The sequence below is a fragment of the Cervus elaphus genome, chromosome 20, assembly GCF_910594005.1.
Source record: "Cervus elaphus chromosome 20, mCerEla1.1, whole genome shotgun sequence".
NCBI lineage: Eukaryota > Metazoa > Chordata > Mammalia > Artiodactyla > Cervidae > Cervus > Cervus elaphus.
The window spans coordinates 57,115,795-57,134,004 of NC_057834.1; the positions used below are offsets into that span (position 1 = coordinate 57,115,795).

The window sequence follows — 18,210 nt, forward strand, 5'->3', positions numbered from 1 at the left end:
GGTGAGTAAAAATAAAGATCTTCAAAGCAAGGAGCGTACAGAGGGAAGAGACTGTGCCCTGGTGGCAAGATGGAGGTTTCTGGCCATAAGTCAGGTGGGTATTCTCACTCCCTGCCCTTCAACAGAACCGGCAAAGTAGGAGAAGTCTCCAGCCAGGCTCTGACTTCTGGACCAGGGAGAGCATCCCAGAGGGGAGGGAGGGACTCTGAATAGGGCTGCATCTCTGCGGGAGCCCACAGGGCAGATCCATGGGGCAGGGAGGGAAGGGACAGGGCTAAAAAGCCTATAGAGCTGGGGCCACACCTTCAGGCTGGAGCGTGGCAGTCCCAGGGCATAGGGACCCAGGGGCAAGAAAGTTTTTTGCTGGCTCCATCACTTTCCCATGACCAGAGGTCTGAGCTTGGAATTGTCAAAGTCCACTGGGTATTTTTTTTTTGCTTATTTTTGGTTCATTTTCCCCTGGTTTCAAAGCAAATTGCCTTTGGAACATTCCAGGCTACCTCAGAGGTGCTAGGGGATAAGGCCTGGGGGCTTCAACCCACCCCAGGAGCTAGAATAGTGAGTATAAATGGTCTGATACCAGGGGCAAGATCTTCTGGGGGAAATGAATCCCCCTCTGGAGGGGCAGCCCGAGGGCCCCTCCAACCTGTCAGGCAGCAGGTGTAGTGATTAAGGGTTCAGGCTCTGGGGCAAAGCTGTCCAGGTTTGAATCCTGACTTTATCACCAGCTGTGTGACCTTGAACAAGTGATCTAACCTCTCTGTGCCTCAAGTAACAGCCTCTAATATGAGGATGATAATAACTTTTCCTCACATAGGTTTTTGGGGACAATATGATGGTTGAACCATATGAAATTGGTGCTTTGGCTGTTCCAAGATGCAGTTTCATGCGTTTCAGCCTAATATCCAGGGAGAGCTTATGATAGTGCCTGGCATGTATAAGCATTTAATAATAATGGCCAACAGCTGCCCATTACTGTGTGTCAGATATGTGCTTAGACGCTTCTGTTGTGTCCAACTCTCTGCAATGCTATAGACTGTAGCCCACCAGGCTCCTCCTGTCATGGGATTCTCCAGGCAAGAATACTGGAGTGAATTGCCATGCCCTCCTCCAGGGGATCTTTCTGATCCAGGAATTGAACTCACGTCCCTTATGTCTCCTGCATTGGCAGGTGGATTCTTTACCACTAGCACCCCCTAAGAAGCCTCATCAGATATAGTGGTAAGCATTCTATTAATAAATATAACTGGCTCCCCTGGGACTTGAATCCAGGCTGTCCAGGGCCAGAGCCCACATTTTCTCCTCAGGCTTGCAGCCTCTTGAGAGCTGTTAGCCATTCCTGGGGAAGAGTCTCAGTTCTCACTCTGGAGTCCTGAGTACCAGCCTACAAGGGCCCTGGTTCTACCTCATAGACGGGTGTTTCTTTTCTCCCCTCAGCCCAGCCCACATGCAAGGCACTCCGGGACAGCAGGGCTGCCCCTTACCTCCTCCGTTTTTCTGGCACAGGTAAGGGAACCTCCAGATGTTGCCAAGACCCACAGAGAAGCCAATCTGGGCCAGGATGTACTGCAGCTTGCTGTTCCAGGCTGGCCGGTCCTCCGCGTCCAGCTCCTCCTCCGCCGCCTTCTGCTTACCGCCTGCCTCGCCGGCCACGTTCAGGACACTCTGCTTGTAGTCCACGGGCTCCTCCAGGGCCAGCAGGTCGGCCACCGACTCTGTGACGTGCTCATTGCTCTGCTCGCGCTGGGTCACCTTGCTGTTCTTCGGCATTGGGCCCCCTGGATGGCGCAGCCCTGCTTCCCAGCACGTGGAGAAGGTGGGACTCAGCTGCTGTCAGCTCCTTCTCATCCAGGGACCTCTGAAACCAGAAGATCAGGAGAGGGTTTGCTGACCACACCAGAGAGGTGGGGAGCCCAAGTGGACACAACCCAATCGACTCCCTGTCACACACTCAGAAGCTGGTCAGGGGCCTTGAACTTCAAGCTTGCCTTCTTCCCCAGCGAGGGCCACTGAAGACCTCAAGGTCTACACCCTCAGTTTCCCCATGGCCCTTCTCAGCTGAGCATCATCAGAAAGGCAAGCCTGATGGAAGGGATAACACCATACACCAAACCCAAATAAAGGGTCATCCATCACAACACGGCCACCTTTCACCATCATAGATCCTAGAATGTTCAAGAACATTTGGAGGGCTCCACTGCCTTCCCCTCCTAGGGCAGCACAAGATGTAGCCAAGTCCTAGCCCTCTTGTGTTCTATTTAGTCAAACCACCTAGTGAACCCAGAGAAACCGGCACCTTCATTCCAAGTGCAGTTGGGGGCCAGTGGCATCAACATGCTTGTCAGTAACACAGACTCTCAGCCCCAGCCCAGACCTACTGAATAATATATTTCTACAGAAACTCCAAGTGATTCAGAGGGGCATTCATGTTTGCAAAAAAGAAAAAAATGGCTAACGCTCTTACATGGGACCCCTGGACACCAGCATTCCCTAGGCAAGAGCACTGACCAGGCTCAGCTAAAGATTCTGGCAGCAGAGACCTAGAGATGCTTGCTCAGTGCCAACAAATCCTGGGTCATCGCTCAGCAGTGACATTATCTGAAGGCCACTGCAGCCAAGAGCCAGTTCTCCATCCTTCTGTGACAGTTTTACAGCAGATAATGTCTGCACAACGCGGGCGGGGGAGGCAAAACTCTCCCCTGCTCCTGCCATTCCCCATCCATCTTTCCTGCTTTCCCTTAAACAAATAGAGCACCAAGGAAACGAGTCCTTTGAAGGATCCCAACACTCTGCTTGTATCAAAGCACCTCCTCATTAAGGGAAGGTTGGAGGATTTAAAATTAAACCACGTACACCCTGGCCGGCAGTTGCCTTGCATCTTTCTAGGGATGTAAATCATCCTGTTCTGTCCTTACTCCACTAAGCGAAGGAGCTGCCTCTGTTCCCCTTGCATGTGCCATCTCAACACTCGGGCAAGAGCTCTGTGTGGCCAAAGGGTACACACCTGCCCCTCCTGCTGGCCTTGACCCAGACCTCCTGGCTGACTCCACCCAACACCTGACCTGAGAGGAGACCTGGCCAGCCAAATCCTATTATACACATAACGAAGCTAGGAGACCTGGCAGATGGGGACAGCTGTTCTCCCTGGCCTGTGGGGTTAGCCAGCCCTCCCCAGGCCAGGTTTTGGATCACACGAGCAAGTGACATCTTCTTGTCCTCTTCATCTAAGGGGGACAGTGATTCTTTAGTGACTGTCCCCTTCTACTCTAGGCATAGTCAGGGTCTTGGGACAGAGTCAGACTGCCTGAAAGACCTCAGAATTCCCTATAAGAAACACAGCTCTCCGTTGGGACTCTGTTTCACAGTGGGTCAGCTGAATACTCCATCATGGCCTGGAGGGTGCCCCAGGGTGGGATTGTATGTCTGTGGACGCTCCAGCCCTCAGCCTCCCCCCAAGCTGCTATGGTGCCTGTGCTACAGAAGCGAATGGTGCCCCTAGGAATTGTGCCAGGGGGAGGCCTGTGTTCTTGCCTAGGCTGCCAGGAGAAGCCCCCCAACCTCCCCAGTCATCAGGTCCTGGTCCCCAGGCCCTCAAATGGAGAACAAAACCTAAGGCACGCATGATGGCAGCTTGTCCAACTAGTCTGTCATCCCTCAGCTACGTTAGTTTTATAAAAAGCTAGAGATGGGGAGGAGGGTCAGTAGGTCCCTCCTGTGAGCACAGTCACCAGGGCTCCTGAACTCGGAGCCTCCCTGCAGGTACTCAGCCTGCAGCAGCATTAGATCAGAACAATCTGGAATGCGTTAGATATGACGTACTGTTCATCTTGTCACAACTGGAGAAGACAGGGATTCCTGCAAGTCAGCAGAATTTACCTTGAGGCTGGCCAATTCGACAACACATTTCCCCATAAATAGATTAGTGAGTGGCAGCTCTGGTCACCAGCACAAGAAGAGCGGGAGGGAAGAAGTCACCATTGTAAACTGAGAGGGCTCAAGGACAAAACTGGCACATTCTAATAAATCCAGAGAAGGGTACCCACAACAGTATCACGGAAACCACAGGCATCAGCTCAATATGAGCTTCTTCCTTCTTCCCAGGACATCACTGATGTGCATGAGCATCCTGCACCACAGGATGGGGCCCGGGGCCCTCTGGGCCATCTGCAAAGTGCTGCTGCAAACTTGCAAGCTGAGACACTGGCCGGGCTGCCATCAGGACTGGAACCTTCTGCACCCGTGAATCTGCTCGTATTAACAGGAGTCCAATGTTCAGAATACTAAAGTTTGAGGGATCCTAGGAACACTCTCATTTTATATGTGAGGAAACTGAGGCCCAGAGAGAGGGAAATAATTGCCCAAAGCCACTGAGTCAGACCCAGCAGGGGGTGGAACACAGGAAGAAGACAGTATCTTCTTTGGGGGCTTTGAAGTCAGAAAGGCCTGGATTTGAGAGCTCATTTCATTCATTCATTCATTTACTCACTCACTCATTTCACTGAGTTGACAAATATGTACTGAGTGCCTTCTCCTGGTGGCTTAGACAGCGAAGAATCTGCCTGCAATGCGGAAGACCTGAGTTCAATCCCTGGGTTGGAAAGATCTCCTGGAGAAGGGAATGTCTACCCACTCCAGTATTCTTGCCTGGAAAATTCCATGGACAGGGGAGTCTGGTGGGCTACAGTCTATGGGGTCGCAAAGAGTTGGACACAACTGATCGATTAACACTTTCACTTTCTCTGTAGCAGGTTCTGTTCTAAGTGTGAGGGATACAGCAGCAAACAAAATAATCCAGAGCTTCCTTTTGTGGAGGTTCTGTTTCTGGCGGACAGGCCAGACATTCAAAGAAATAAACAGACAAAATAACCAATGGTGATTTCTACTATAATGACAAATAACATGGGATGGAGACTGAGGTGGCTGGCAAGCTGGAGGGCTGCAATGTTCCGATCTGGAAAGGCACCCCTGAGGAGGGTACACTGGAGAAGAGGCACTCAGGAAATGTATGTCAAGTGCCTGAGTGAGTGAATGAAGCGCCTGTCTGACTTCAAAGCCCCTGCCCTCCACCCCCCACCTCCGCCACCTCTCACCTCCACCCCTCTACGCCCCGACTCCGCCAACTGTAAAGACATTGGCTGGTGCCCTGAAAGAGGTGGGCAGCCACCTCGCTTGAATTATGCAAGTGTCAGGCCCCTCCTGGGTGAAAAGGTTCTATCTGAAGACAGCTCCTGCCTCCCAGGGAGGGCTGCGTGAAGATTTCATGAGCAGATGTACGCTGAGTGCCTGGCATGGGGCTTGGTGCTAGGAAGGACCCAAAGGGTGGAGGCCGCAATCTAGAATTCTGGTTTTGTTTGTCTTTATTCATTTAAAATGAATTCATTTAAAAATATGTAAGTCCCTCTATTTATATTTCGTTACATAAATGCCCTGTTTCTCCTCAGGAAAAGCCAAAATGAGTTTGCGGGTGGAGTGGGGTAGAGGGCGGAGAGCGTTGTGAAACACCAGCAGCGCAGAGATGTCCTCTTTTGCTAGCGAGACGTAGCAGCACCCTAAAGCTGGTGGGGCAGCACCCTGCGAGGTCCAGGTCCACCCATCTGGCCCCAGGGTCAAAGGGAAGCAGGTAAGGGCCATACAGGGCCAGGCCGCAGGCCTGAAGATCAGCAATGTTATTACTGATAAAAAAAAAAAAAAGCATGGCCTCACAGTAAAGCCTGGCAATATTATGAATAGAACTATAGCTCATATTTGGAATAGTTTGAAATCATTTAAAAACATGTCTTACACAGTCCATGGGCACAGTGTGAGATGGTGATTCTGCCCGAAGCCAAACTGCCTGGGTTCGAATCTTAGCTTCGCTCCTCACCAGCCACCAGCTGGCCGGGTTCTTCCCCTCCCTGAGCTGATTTCCTCAGTGCCAGTGAAGAGAGCATGACCACCGGGTAACCTCAAGGGGAGAACAGGTTGTACAGGTCTCAGGAGGGGGCCCGACCCCCAGCAAGTGCTCACAGATGTCACCTCTTCTTATCATCTCACTGGCTTCACAGCCCGGCCTGAGAAGTGCAGTGAACAGCTGTGCCCCCAGGCGGGACAGGGCACGGCCAACATCACACACCTGCCAGCACCCAGGTCTCCTCACTCCTGGGCTCTCTCCATGTCTAAAGGGGAGGCAGCAGCAGTGACTTCAAATAACCTGCCCTCTCCACAGCCCTCCAGTTCCCTGAAGCCTGGAGACCCTGTGCCGGAAAAGGTGAGCTTTCAGCCCAGGGCCCGGGAATCCAACGTGTACTCAGCGACCCTGAAGCACGGCTGGGGACAAGCACCAGAATCAGAGAAGATCCAGGCAGGTAGATTCCTCTCTGCCCTGCCTTTGCTGCCCGTGGAGCCAGAGGTGATCCAGGCAATGGGAGGCCCATTCGGTGCTGGTCTTGCTTGACCAACCACCAGCCAACTGTGCAAAGTGGCACCATCAACCCGACCTCTCTGGATCTTGCTTTCCCTGTGTGTGCAATGGGTAGGTCTGGATGGTCTCTGAGGCCCTTTCAGCTCTGCATATATCCAGGGAGTGGCCCTCCTGCACATGCATGTGAGCAAGGTGTGACCTGCCCCAGCACAGACACTGCAGGTCCTTGCGCTTGTCCGTTAGGCCACCCTCTTCCGGACGAGAGCTCACTGGGGCACTGTGATGATGATTTGACCGCCAGCCGTCTGTTCTCGGATTACCCCCCGTAGTAAATGGGGTGGGTTGTAAAGGTGCTTTCCCAAGAGGCACATCAGAGGACGCAGTGCCATGGTACACCCCGGAAGGATGCCTCAACTACTTAAAACACAATGCAGAGAGGCTCGAATGCCGAGAAAGCCCTCGGTTGCCAGATCTGTCACTTAGCAACAGATGCAGCTTACAGCTCAGAATAGCACATGTGAGAGAAGCAGGACGGGAGAGTGAACTGTGAATCTTCTTAAAAAGAGAAAAAAATAGTGTGACTAGGAGGCAGACAGGTAAAAATATCTCAGGGCCAGAGGGCTGATGGTTCCACAACCACCTTTCAAGCACAGCTTTCAAGTCACTCACTCATTACCGCCAGGGCGGGGGGCGGGGGGTGGCTGCTCACCCTGCAACCAAGGCCAAGCCAGGGGCTTCTCCACCCCCACAGGAGTGGGGAGCGGGGGAAGGGGGACCCTCTGAGCACCTGCCTCCTGAGGTCAGTAAGGTGGTACCTGGTAACTCAAAGGACAAACTCAAAGGAGTCGGTTTCCACGTAAGACTCCCAGGTGAACTAAGTGGACAAGCTGCTATCTTGGGGAAAGAGGAGCCAAGGGGACCACAGACCCCGAGGACTGACTTCACTGAAGCCCTGGGGGTGCTCAGTGTTGCTGCCTTGGGTGGGCGGGTACTCTGGAGAGTGTTATAAGTCTGTAAATGCAAACCTCTATCACAGGGCTTCCAGGTGGCTCAGCGGCAAAGAATCCGCCTACAATACAGGAGACCTGGGTTAGACCTCTGGGTCGGGAAGATCCCCTATAGAAGGAAATGTATTCCACTCCAGTATTCTTGCCTGAAAACTCCCATGAACAGAGAAGCCTGGAGGACTGCAGTCCATGGGGTCACAAAGAGTTGGACATGACTTAGCTACTAAACCACCACCACACCACAGGGAAGCCGTGGGCCCCCAGAAGAGACGAGCAGTGGAGAATGCCCAGCTTCCTGGGCCATACAGCCAAGTCCAGCTCAGGACCAAGCAGTGCTGAGAAGGAAGTAAGGTCAGGTCCCTTCCTCTCAGGGAACTTAATAGCTTCCCAATTTCCAGGTGACAAGCCGTGGTGGCCCACACACTTTTTCTAATTACCTCAGCGCCTCTGGGCTTCCACTGAGCCCCATACAGATCAGACTGTTAGAGACCCAAGTTGTCCACCGAATTATTTTTAACTATCTTATTGGAACCTCTGGCAGTCAGCTGGTACAAACTGCTCCTGGCAGGCCCTGGCCTGGGGTGGCCGCTCATCTTGGGTTTTCTCGCCCAGGAGGCACAGCCAGGCGCCAGCACATTCCTGGCCTCTGCCTCCTCCAGCCTCCATCCCCACATCGCCCAGTCCTGTCAGTGGGTTCAGCTCTGTCCTCTCCCACCCTCGTGCTCTAAGTCAGGCCTTCTCCCCGTGGAAGGCCAGCACCAGGCGTCCAGCTCACGTCTCCTCCAGGCCGTCGGAGGAGATACCATGTCTCCCCACGCCCACGGCCATCGCACCGCCGTGGCAGCTCCTCCTGTGGGCCCCCTTCCACCTCCCTGGCCCTGGCTCCCCTCTCCTCCCCAGCCCACCTACCACTCCTCATCCTCTGCCTCCTCGACCTTCTCAGTCTTTGAAGGTCCAGCTCAAGGCCCAGCAATGACGGGACGCTTTCCACAGTTATCTAGCAAGAAAGAACATCCCCTTCTCTCCCTTCCTCAGCACATTTCTTGTAAGACTATTCGCTGCTTTTACCATCTGGCTTTTCAGTATAACTAGTTATTTAAGGCCTGATTTCTTTCCGAACCACAAGGCTCCCTGAGGGCAGGACCCAAGATGGATCAGCCCTGTGCTCCTCCCCACTGCCCCACACCCAGCAGGGCCTGGCACACAGGACAAGGCATGGTATTCACAGATGCTCCGAGGTCTCTGCCTGCCCACCCTCCAAGAGCAACGTGCTTCCCTGCTTCCTATGTTAAAATCGGAACTTCGGCCTTCTCCTTTGAAACAAAGATGTGACTGTGAAAAGCTAACAGCTCTGAGTAGAGACATGGTAAACCTACCAGAAGTCGTCTGCCCAGCCAGGGGCTCTAATCTGGTGCAGCCCTGCAGCACATGTGGGGAGGACCCTAGGCCTTGGAAGACAGATTTCTAGCCCTGACTCATTTGGAAAACAGGGAACAGCTCTTACCTACCAACTGCATCTGGTTATCATATGGATAGAAGGAGAAAGAGAAAGAAAAGCTTCCTGAAACATCAAGTCAACAGAACAGCCACTTCTGACTCCATTTCACAGATTTTCCAGCTTTGTGCTGTGGTCCCCAGTCCTTATCCCAGCTAACTGCATCTTTGCTTCTCCAAGGCCAAATTCTGGTGACCAACTACTACATGTGCTCAATAAATATGATATGAATGAAGTGAGTGAGTGAATCAATGAATTGATGTATTTTGAACTCCTCAAATTTTCTAGAATCTGATATTACTTCTCAGCTTCAAATTTTCCCATCTTCTGACATGATACTCTGATCCCAGGAGCATGTGACACCCCAAGCATCTTTTGAAACTAACATAAACTAAGAAGTCTGGCCATCGCTCAAAGACATTTTGCCTTTCATATAGGAGCCACGATCTGTGCCTCCGTGTCTCCACTTTGCAGGCAGGATTCATCCACACCACAGAGAAGAAATCGCTGGATGGCATGGTCTTGGCGTGGAGCCTTCCAGAGGCTGGCAGACCATTCCAAGCAACACACGGGCAAAGGAGCCAGTGGAATTTTCTACATCTCGTCTCACCTTCCTGTTGCATTTACTGAGCGTGCTCGCTGCAGTTGGTATTTTGTTTTCTTAGTCAAGGAGGAAGGAAAGCAGGAAAAGGGGCAGATGGTCCATGGGGGCGGGGGGGGACTGGCACTGGAAAATATGGGAGAGGCCAGTGCCAACGAAAGCTTTTGGTTCAGTTCTACCAAGTCAAGTGAGGGGGAATACACGCCCAGTGAGTGTGCAAGCAAGAGCAGCACTAGGGCTGCCCCACAGACCCCTGAGCCTCCCACTAGAGTTAGGTGCTGAGGGCAAAGTGGACTGTGGTGATAATGACAGTTTCAACAGCAGCACACGGACTCTTCTGATGATCCCAGTGGCTGAGACTCCATGCTTCCAATGCAGGGGGCCCAGGCTGGATCCCTGGACAGGGAACTAGATCTCATATGCCACAACTAATGATCCTGACCGCCACAACTAAAACCCAGTGCAACCATATAAATAAATAAATAGTTTTTAAAAGACCAGCAGCACACAGGCTATCCTTCTTGAGAGCTAACTATCCATAGCAGCCATTGTGTTGAACAGACAGTATTTCCTTTAACCCCACCAAAAGCTGTATGAGGCTGGTGCCACTCTTATCCCCATTTTACAGATGAAGAAGTAGAGGTTCAGAGGGGATACATTACCTGTATTTCATTGAACTTAAGACTTTTTGGTGCTGGTACTTTCTTGAGCTTACCAGAAAGGGTCCATGGAAGGTTTTCACCCAACTAGGTCACCACTCCACTTGACCAACAGCCCATCTGAGACATTGTTGACTGCACATTCTGATTTTAAGATGTGACACTGTGCAAAATTACACATCTTGGGATTGATGAAATATAGCACACAGTCAAAAAGTGGAGGCCTGGAGTCCCAACCACCAATATAAGGTGACTCCAGAATCTCTCAGCCACCACACTGTTCCGGGAAGATCATGGGATTTGGAGTCAGGGAAACCTGGGCCTGAGTCCTGCAGCCACTTGCAAGTTGTGAGTCTTTGGGAAGGTTTACAGCCTCTTTTGGCTTCAGCTTCTGGACCTGAAAAGATGGGGATGAGGCTCTGACCTCGTGGGACTGTCATGAGGATAAAATGAAATGACACAGGGAGCACACCATAAACCCCATCAGCTGCCCCTCCAAATGATAACACAGGGGAAACGGGCTCAACCAGGAACAGAGGCCCTTTCACCCATGTGCCTGCAATGTCCGGGAACCAGCATGGAACAAGCACATGGTTACCTGAGGACTTGTGGGGCTAGTGGGGGATGCAGGTGTTTGGAGCTCCAACTTATTTCCACTTCTCTCTTGAAATGAAGGAGAATGGAGCCCAGAGACTCTCATGAACTAGAGATACTACTGAAATATGGGATTCAAAAACTTCTCTATATTTGCCCTCCTTGTCCTTTATTCCCTTCAACAGATATTTACTGAACAGTAACTGAGCATCAGGCCCTGTCCTAGTACAGCAGAGAACAGAGAAAACAATGTCCCTGCTCTGGGGGATTTAGAGGACAAATAAAAATCATATATAAGAATAAGTAATATCACATGAAAGTGAAAAGTGAAAGTCGTTCAGTCATATCCAACTCTTTGCAACCCCATGGACTATACAGTCCATGGAATTTTCCAGGTCAGAATATTGGAGTGGGTTGCCATGTCCTCCTCCAGGGTATCTTCCCAATCCAGGGACTGAACCCAGGTCTCCCGCATTGCAGGTGGATTCTTTACCAGCAAAGCCACCAGGGAAGCCCAAGAATACTGGAGTGGGTAGTCTAACCCTTCTCCAGCAGATCTTCCCAACCCAGGAATCAAACCAGGGTCCCCTGCATTGTAGGCAGATTCTTTACCAGCTGAGTTACCAGGGAATATCATATATATAGGCATAAACAATATCCAGAGTGATATCAAATAAATATATACAGGGGATAGAGTGAGGTAGGGATGCTATAATGTATAGGGGGTATTGGAAAGCAACTCTGCTAAAGACCTGATCATGTGAGAGCATAAGCCAGGATATCCTGGGGAAGCAATCATGGCAGAGGGAACAGAAAGTGCAAAGGTCCTAAGGCAGGAGCCACACAGGCCCTGTGCGTAGAGCATCCTAGGCCAGGGTAGAGTGGGATATGCTGAGACAGGAGAGTAGCTGGCAGCCTGAGCAGGCAGGACCCGTCAGCCGTGAGGAGTTTGGGTCTTCTCGAACAGAAGACTGTTTTTAAAGGGAAGGATTAGAGTACAAGTTAGAAAGCATGTGGATTAGGAGTTTGGGATTAGCAGATGCAAACTATTACCTATAGAATGCATAAATGACAAGGCTCTACTGTACAGCACGGGGAACTATACTCAGCAACCTGTGATAAACCATAGTGGAAAAGAATATGAAAAAGTATGTATATGTATGTATAACTGAATCACATTGAAAACCAGCAGAAATTAATACAGCACTGTACATCAACTAAATAAATTTTAAAAAGAAAAAGCAGGTAGGTTAGAGATGGTGGTGACCTGGGCCAGGCTGTTGGATAAGGTTGAGATTTTAAAGAGAAGAAAACAGAGAACCAGGGTACTGAAATGTACACAGGACCCGAAGAGAAGACCCATGAGACTGTCCTGATTTAGAAAAAAAAATTATTTTTTAAACCAGTTTTGAAAAGAAAAAGTCAGGAGTGACAAGCGAAAGCCTGATTCCCTGCTTTTCTTACCCGTGGGAGGCCCACAGTGGCAACAGATGGGTCCTTACAACCTCTGCCCTAATCCTCTGACCTGGATTTTCTTACAGCCACTATTTCCTCTCGTTCCAGAGACAGAAGGAATCACGGGTGTCCAATTACCTGAGTTACCCACTAGACTGCCGAAGAGCACTTGAAAGAATAGTGATCAGAAATCCTTAATTACAGTCCCAACATGATGTCTCTTTCCTGAGGACCAGAAATGTTTGTGTCTCTTTCCCTACCAGCCTTCAGCACGGCTTTGTGGAGGGGTGGGCAGAAAGGCACCCCCATCAGGAGCAAGCCGGCAGCCACCTGAGATCACAGTGGAAGGAGCACATGTTTGAAGACCTACTGTCCTTCCATATGTTATTTATCCCCAAAACAACTTGGGGTAAGATGGAATACCCGTTTTACAGATGAAGAAGCCTAAGCTAAGGAAAGATAACTACCGTATACTAGATTACTACCGTGTACTAGATTACCCAGCCAAGAAACGGAGGAGACAGAATCCAAACTGTGGTCCACCTCACTCAGTAGTCCGTACTCTTCCATTCTTTGGTGCTTTCCAATCTTCCACACGTGATGACACACAAGAAGAGAATACTGCCATGGCACATTGGGTAAACGGAGGAGGCTACTCCATCCTAGGCCATTCAAGGCTCTTCCAGGGGATGAAGGTGTCATTATCTCTGGGCCACATGCCACCCATCTGGGGCCCTGGCTAGGAAGTTCTCCAATGCACTGTGCCACACTGCAAAGCACACATATGAATCTCATTCAGCAAGTCAACAATGGAACAAGTCCATCTACCATCATTCCTCCTGGAGGTCAGGAACTTCCTCGCTTGGTCAGGTCCGTTCCCAAAGCTTACTGTCTCTGGCCTGACGCTTGCCCCATCCTCACTCCACAAGTGGCCTCAGAGCAAAAGCGTTTTCTGTCTCAGCTCCCAAGTTGGGGACTCAGGCTGCCCAAGCCTCATCTGACACAGGATCGTTCTCTAACAAAACATACTGGTTTTAAACATGAGAATAATTTGGTACAGTAATGCATCTTGCACCTGAGCTCACGTTCTCACATGTGAATTTTCTGTGCACAATGAATATCTAACTATTTTTTTAATAACTGAATTTATCCAGAGATGGACCATATCTTAATTTTTAAAATTACTCATGGGGGATGGGAGAGGGAATTACCCAAAGACTGTATCTCCTCAAAATGGCTGTCTATGGAGCAAGGGCTTCCAAGAAGACCTCTTTGTCCCCTGGGTGTGCTTACCTTTCAACAATCCACTCTTACTTTCAGAAACTTCCCCACCATGAACAAAGGGGGCCTGAAGATACGAGGCAGTCTAGGAGAGTAGAGACCTATTCTTCCAGGTGATTTCTCAGAGAGAGAAGAGATGGAGAAGCAGAAGCAGAGACCAAGTTTCCCAGAACAGTCAAGGACGCATGCGGTGGAGCCCCAAGGGTGAGGAGCACAGGCTCCAAGGGACGGGACCAGGAAGCAAGCAGCATCCCTCTGGGCAGCCCTTGCCACCACTGCTGCCAATGACCTTGGAGGGTTAGCAGTTTCACTCTGGGGTCTGAGACCTCACTAGAAATTGCTGCAGGTCCCTGGCACACACTCTCCAGTAGAGAAACCTGATACATCAGAGCCCACCACTGACTGGCTGTTCTTGGTACTGCAGAAGCAAAAACCCTCAGGCATCCTCACATTTGCTCTGACTCTTCCTTCACTGCTCCTAGAACCAACCCCAGACTGGGACAGACTTTACAGGAATGAGGTCAGGGTGGCAGAGATCAGGAAGAGAAAGATGGACAGGACAGTAAAGCATGAAGATGGAGCCTGAGATGTTCTTCTGGATTCCAACCAACCTGGGACCACATACTGTATTCCGCCTTAGAAACTGGGGTATGTTCATTCTCTACCAATTTCCCATTAGCGGAGGCTCATGTCCTCCTTCTCAGAGCAACAGCTTAAAGAAATAAACTCACAGGTTTAGACAACCTCATTTGGGTAAATGCCTATGTTGTCAGCAAAAATTTATTAAGAACTTATTATGGATTCACATCACATAGACATCAAGAACATGAAGTCTGGAATCTAACAGACCTGAGTGCAAATTCTCAGGTTGTCACCCACTACCGTGTGACCTTGAGCAAATTATTTAACCTCTCTGAATTCAAGTCCCACATCTGTAAATTGCTGAGAGCAATAATATGCCTCCTGGGACTCTAATGAAGGTTAAATGAGATAGTATATGAATGAAGCATTTAGCACAGTGCAGAAGTCTCAATAAAAACTTAGATATTTTCACTGTGTGCTAAACACCCAGCACCCAGCCCTCCTAAAAACAAGCCAAGCAGGCATTTCCCCACAGATGACCATCCCACCTGTGATCACTACCACAGAGCTACCCGTGGTCCTGTGCTTCTGACCTCTGGAAGTCAGAGGGGATACCAGACTGGGGAAGGCTGATGTAAAAGGAATCTATAATAACAGAATTTTTCCCTATCCTAGTGCTCCAGAAATTTTGTTGTAAGGATTTCTTGCAGCCCAGCCTGAGAGCGAGCAATAACTCAGACCTGGTTTAGGAAAAAACCAAAATCCATCTTCCTTTTAAACTGTTCTGCTGCTTATCTTAGCAGCTTTGAAGGGATTAATGATGAATCGTCCTGCTGCAGCAAATCTGGACAGGAAGGAGCACGAGGAGAAGGAAGCTGTACAGACAGAAAGAACTTGCTTCTTAGGATTCCTCTCCTCTCCTCTCTGTATTTATTGTATCATCCTTGGAATTTGCTCCCAGATCCAACTGGGAGGGCAGTGATTCCAGGGTGCATGTACCACTCACTCGCATGAGCATGCGCACATGTGCACACACACACACACACACACTCACATACATGAATTTCCTTCCAGTGGCAGACTAGAGTTCCTTGAGTCAGCATGGCTTCTTTCTTGCTGTCCTGGGGGGGGGTCCCCTTAATTTCTTTGCTCTTGAGGTGCACACATCTTAGCTCAGCACCCAGCGGCCCCAGCACAGCTCTGCCCACCCCCTACCCATCCCCCCACCCGACTCCACGTTCCATAGCCCTGCTCTTACTCAGGCTTCCCCACTCAAGATCTCCCAGGGGACACTTGAGGGTTGGAAATAGGTCAGTTTGAAGCTGCACTATAGGTCCTTCTCAACCACATGGAAAGCCCTGCCACTTTCATTTGTTTTCACACTCCCTCTCATACCAAGAAACAAGGACAGGAAGAGAAAGACTCACTTCTGATTAAGATCCATGAGGAAAGGGGTGCGGAACTAACATTTAATGAGCATCTGCTAGGTGTCTAGCACTGGGCTTAAAAATAAGCCTGCAGAAAAGGTACTACTGGCATCCCTGCTCTACAATGGAGGACATCGAGCCTCAGGATGTAAGGGACTTGCCCAAGGTCACCCCACACTGGCACACGGCAGAGCACTGGGCCCAGTTCTCACTGAAATCACAGGGTCTCCTCCCCCCATACCCCAACCCTCTCCTCCAATCTCCCCTCTCCCAACACGGCCCTGCTCACCTTTCCCATGGGCTCACAGCTCCAGGACACTTGCCCAGTAGCCAGATCTCTGCTTAGCTCACTCCGGAGACTTGCTCACCTTTGGTCAGTGATGTCAAAACACTGGAAGCTCGGGTCCTTGCCACTCACAAGTCCCAGTAAAGAGCTTCATTCAACTCACAAATAGCTGACACAAACTCTGCATGTGACTCAGGCCAAACACTCACTCCAATCAGGCTGGTGGGCACAATCTGCCTTCTGCACTGAGTCACCCTCCAGGCTGAGCTGCAAGGATTTGCTCACCACCTACTTAGCCACAGCTGCTCCATTAGAGAAAAAGCCAGCAGAGAAGCCGAGCCTCTGATGGTCCCCATGGATGGGCCACGGCCAAGGACAAGTAGGTATGACCTCAAAGCTCTTCCTGCCCAGGTCCACCTCAGCCGATCATGCGATAATGCCAGCACAGCATGAGACACAAGAAGCCCTCTGTTAACCTCCACTCACTATGACCTTGTTCTTCAGACATCAGTCCAATACAGCATAACTAAAATTTTGGTTGAATTGGGGCAGGGGGAGCATTTCAGGATTTTTTTAGTTCCTGAAAGTTCCCGTTAACAGGGGCAGTGCCCTCAAAACAAACTTCTTTCTCTACACCCCTGACCTATCTCCCCCACCCAACCCCACCTGCCTCGTGTTCACAGTTGAACTGCCCCAAAGGTAGCTCCAGCTAGAAATGTCTTAATCTAAACGGTCCGATAAAAATTTTCTCAAAGAACCAAAGAAGAAAGGAAACCATTTTTTTTTTTTTTTTAACTCTCCATGACAGCGACTGGATTCCGTAAGGTGAGTGGCCTCGGGATTTCTGAACATTTGCAGCCCTGACGGGGCTGTTTGAGCCTTAAAAGGAAAGAGCAGGAGGCCGCGCCCCTGCGGGAGCGATCCTCCCTGGAGCACTACCAGAACCGCGCATCGCGGGAGAGCGCGGTGTGCACAGGTATAAACGTGCAGAGGCCTCGCTCCCGAGGCAGCTCCCCCTCCAGACCTGCACCCCGCGCACCTACGTCCGCATCTCCGCCATTCCGTTCCCAGACGCGCTTCCCTGGAGGGAGCATGGGTTCTCCGCTATCTAGCTTCGAGTTCAGCCAGGACCAGCCCCAAGACTGGGAATTAAATATTTATCTCAGGCGCGAGCGCTCTGCTTCTCTTGACAATGTTACTGTCAAGGTCATGGGCCTGAAGCCGAGTGGCTGGGGCTGGGGTCCCCAGCCGCGCAGGAGACTCCCGGTGAGAACTGCACCCTAGGCGCGCAGCTCTAGGCGGCGGTTCTTGCCGGGCCTCCTCCCCGGTCCTCCGGGTGCGCTTGCCTCTGCAGCTCTGCCCGATTACCTCAGGAGTTCTTCGGCCCTCCTGAGCCCGGGAAGGTGAAGCTGGGTGTCCAACCCGTAAGCCGGGTGTCCAACCCGTGAGCCGGGCGCAGGGCACCCGCGAAGCGCCCGAGGAGCGCGGGCCCCAAGGTTCCGTCGCCAGGCAACGGCAGATGAAGTGGCTGGGGCCCTTGCAGGGCCAGGCGGATACCCGGGCAGCGCCGCCTCGCACCTCAGTCCTTCGGCCTCCCGGGCTGGGGCGGGGCCGGAACAGCTGAAGTTGCGGCGGCTGGTCCCATAAAGCCAGGCGGGGCGCGGCCGGCGACTCACCTGTCCCGCGTGGGTCGTAGCGCGGTCTCGGCTCCTGCACTCCGACCGAGCAGCTTCGGTCCCCGACGGGTGGCGGGCGCACAGCCCCTCCCACGAGCAGTCCGAGTGTGGCGGCGACGGGCCCCGGCCGGGGCTGGGAGGAGACCCGCAGCCGCGCACGGGCGCACGCGACTCGGATCGCTCCTCGCTCCCTCCCTCGCCGCCGGTCCCGGCCGGTCTCCCGCCCGCGGCGTGTTCGGGCCTCGGGGGAGCGGTCCGGGAACCCAGGTACCGCTGCGGAGGGAGCGCGTGAGGCTGCAGGCGCCGGAGCCCAGGGCCACCCTCCCTGCACTCGGGCCGCGCCGGCTCTGCGGAGCGGAACGGAGCGGGGCGGAGCGCAGCGCTGCGCGCACTGTTCCCTCGCTTTGCGAAAGGCCACCCTGACGGCGGGGCGCCGTGACGCAGGCTTGACTCACGCGCGGCCCCGCGTCAATGCGAGGTTCTGGGGCCTCTGATGGCAGACGTAGGCGGAGTGGGCCAGGAGAGGGAGGGGTCTGCCTGGGAGCAGCCTCTTGAAGCCCCCGGCCAAGGAACCCAGACCCTGGAGAAGCAGTACCAGATTCTGCCCTAAAAGAGGAATGCGACCCCCATGGCCAAGGCCCTTCTGAGCCTGGGCCTCACTTCCTTCATCTTTCCAGGCCCATCTCTTTCGGCTGTCTGGTCTGAACTCAGCACCAACCAAACCTGGTTATTCCCCTGCCCCAGCCA

At 51.9% G+C, this 18,210-nt stretch overlaps 1 protein-coding gene across 2 annotated transcripts in view; it reads right to left on the reverse strand.

Annotated features, from left to right (window-relative positions):
* Nucleotides 1-17,877, reverse strand: part of SLC6A17 (solute carrier family 6 member 17) — a 54,333-nt gene extending 36,456 nt beyond the window's left edge. The window contains exons 1-2 of one of the 2 annotated variants that reach the window (XM_043877293.1): nucleotides 17,464-17,877; nucleotides 1,485-1,858 (exon numbers count right to left, since the gene is read on the reverse strand). In XM_043877293.1, coding sequence (XP_043733228.1) covers nucleotides 1,485-1,770 — 286 coding nt within the window. In that variant the 5' untranslated portion in view covers nucleotides 1,771-1,858; nucleotides 17,464-17,877. Of the gene's footprint in view, nucleotides 1-1,484; nucleotides 1,859-17,155; nucleotides 17,338-17,463 lie in introns of those variants that run through there. The other variant, XM_043877294.1, reaches the window with a different exon arrangement.
* Nucleotides 17,878-18,210: the final 333 nt, after the last annotated feature.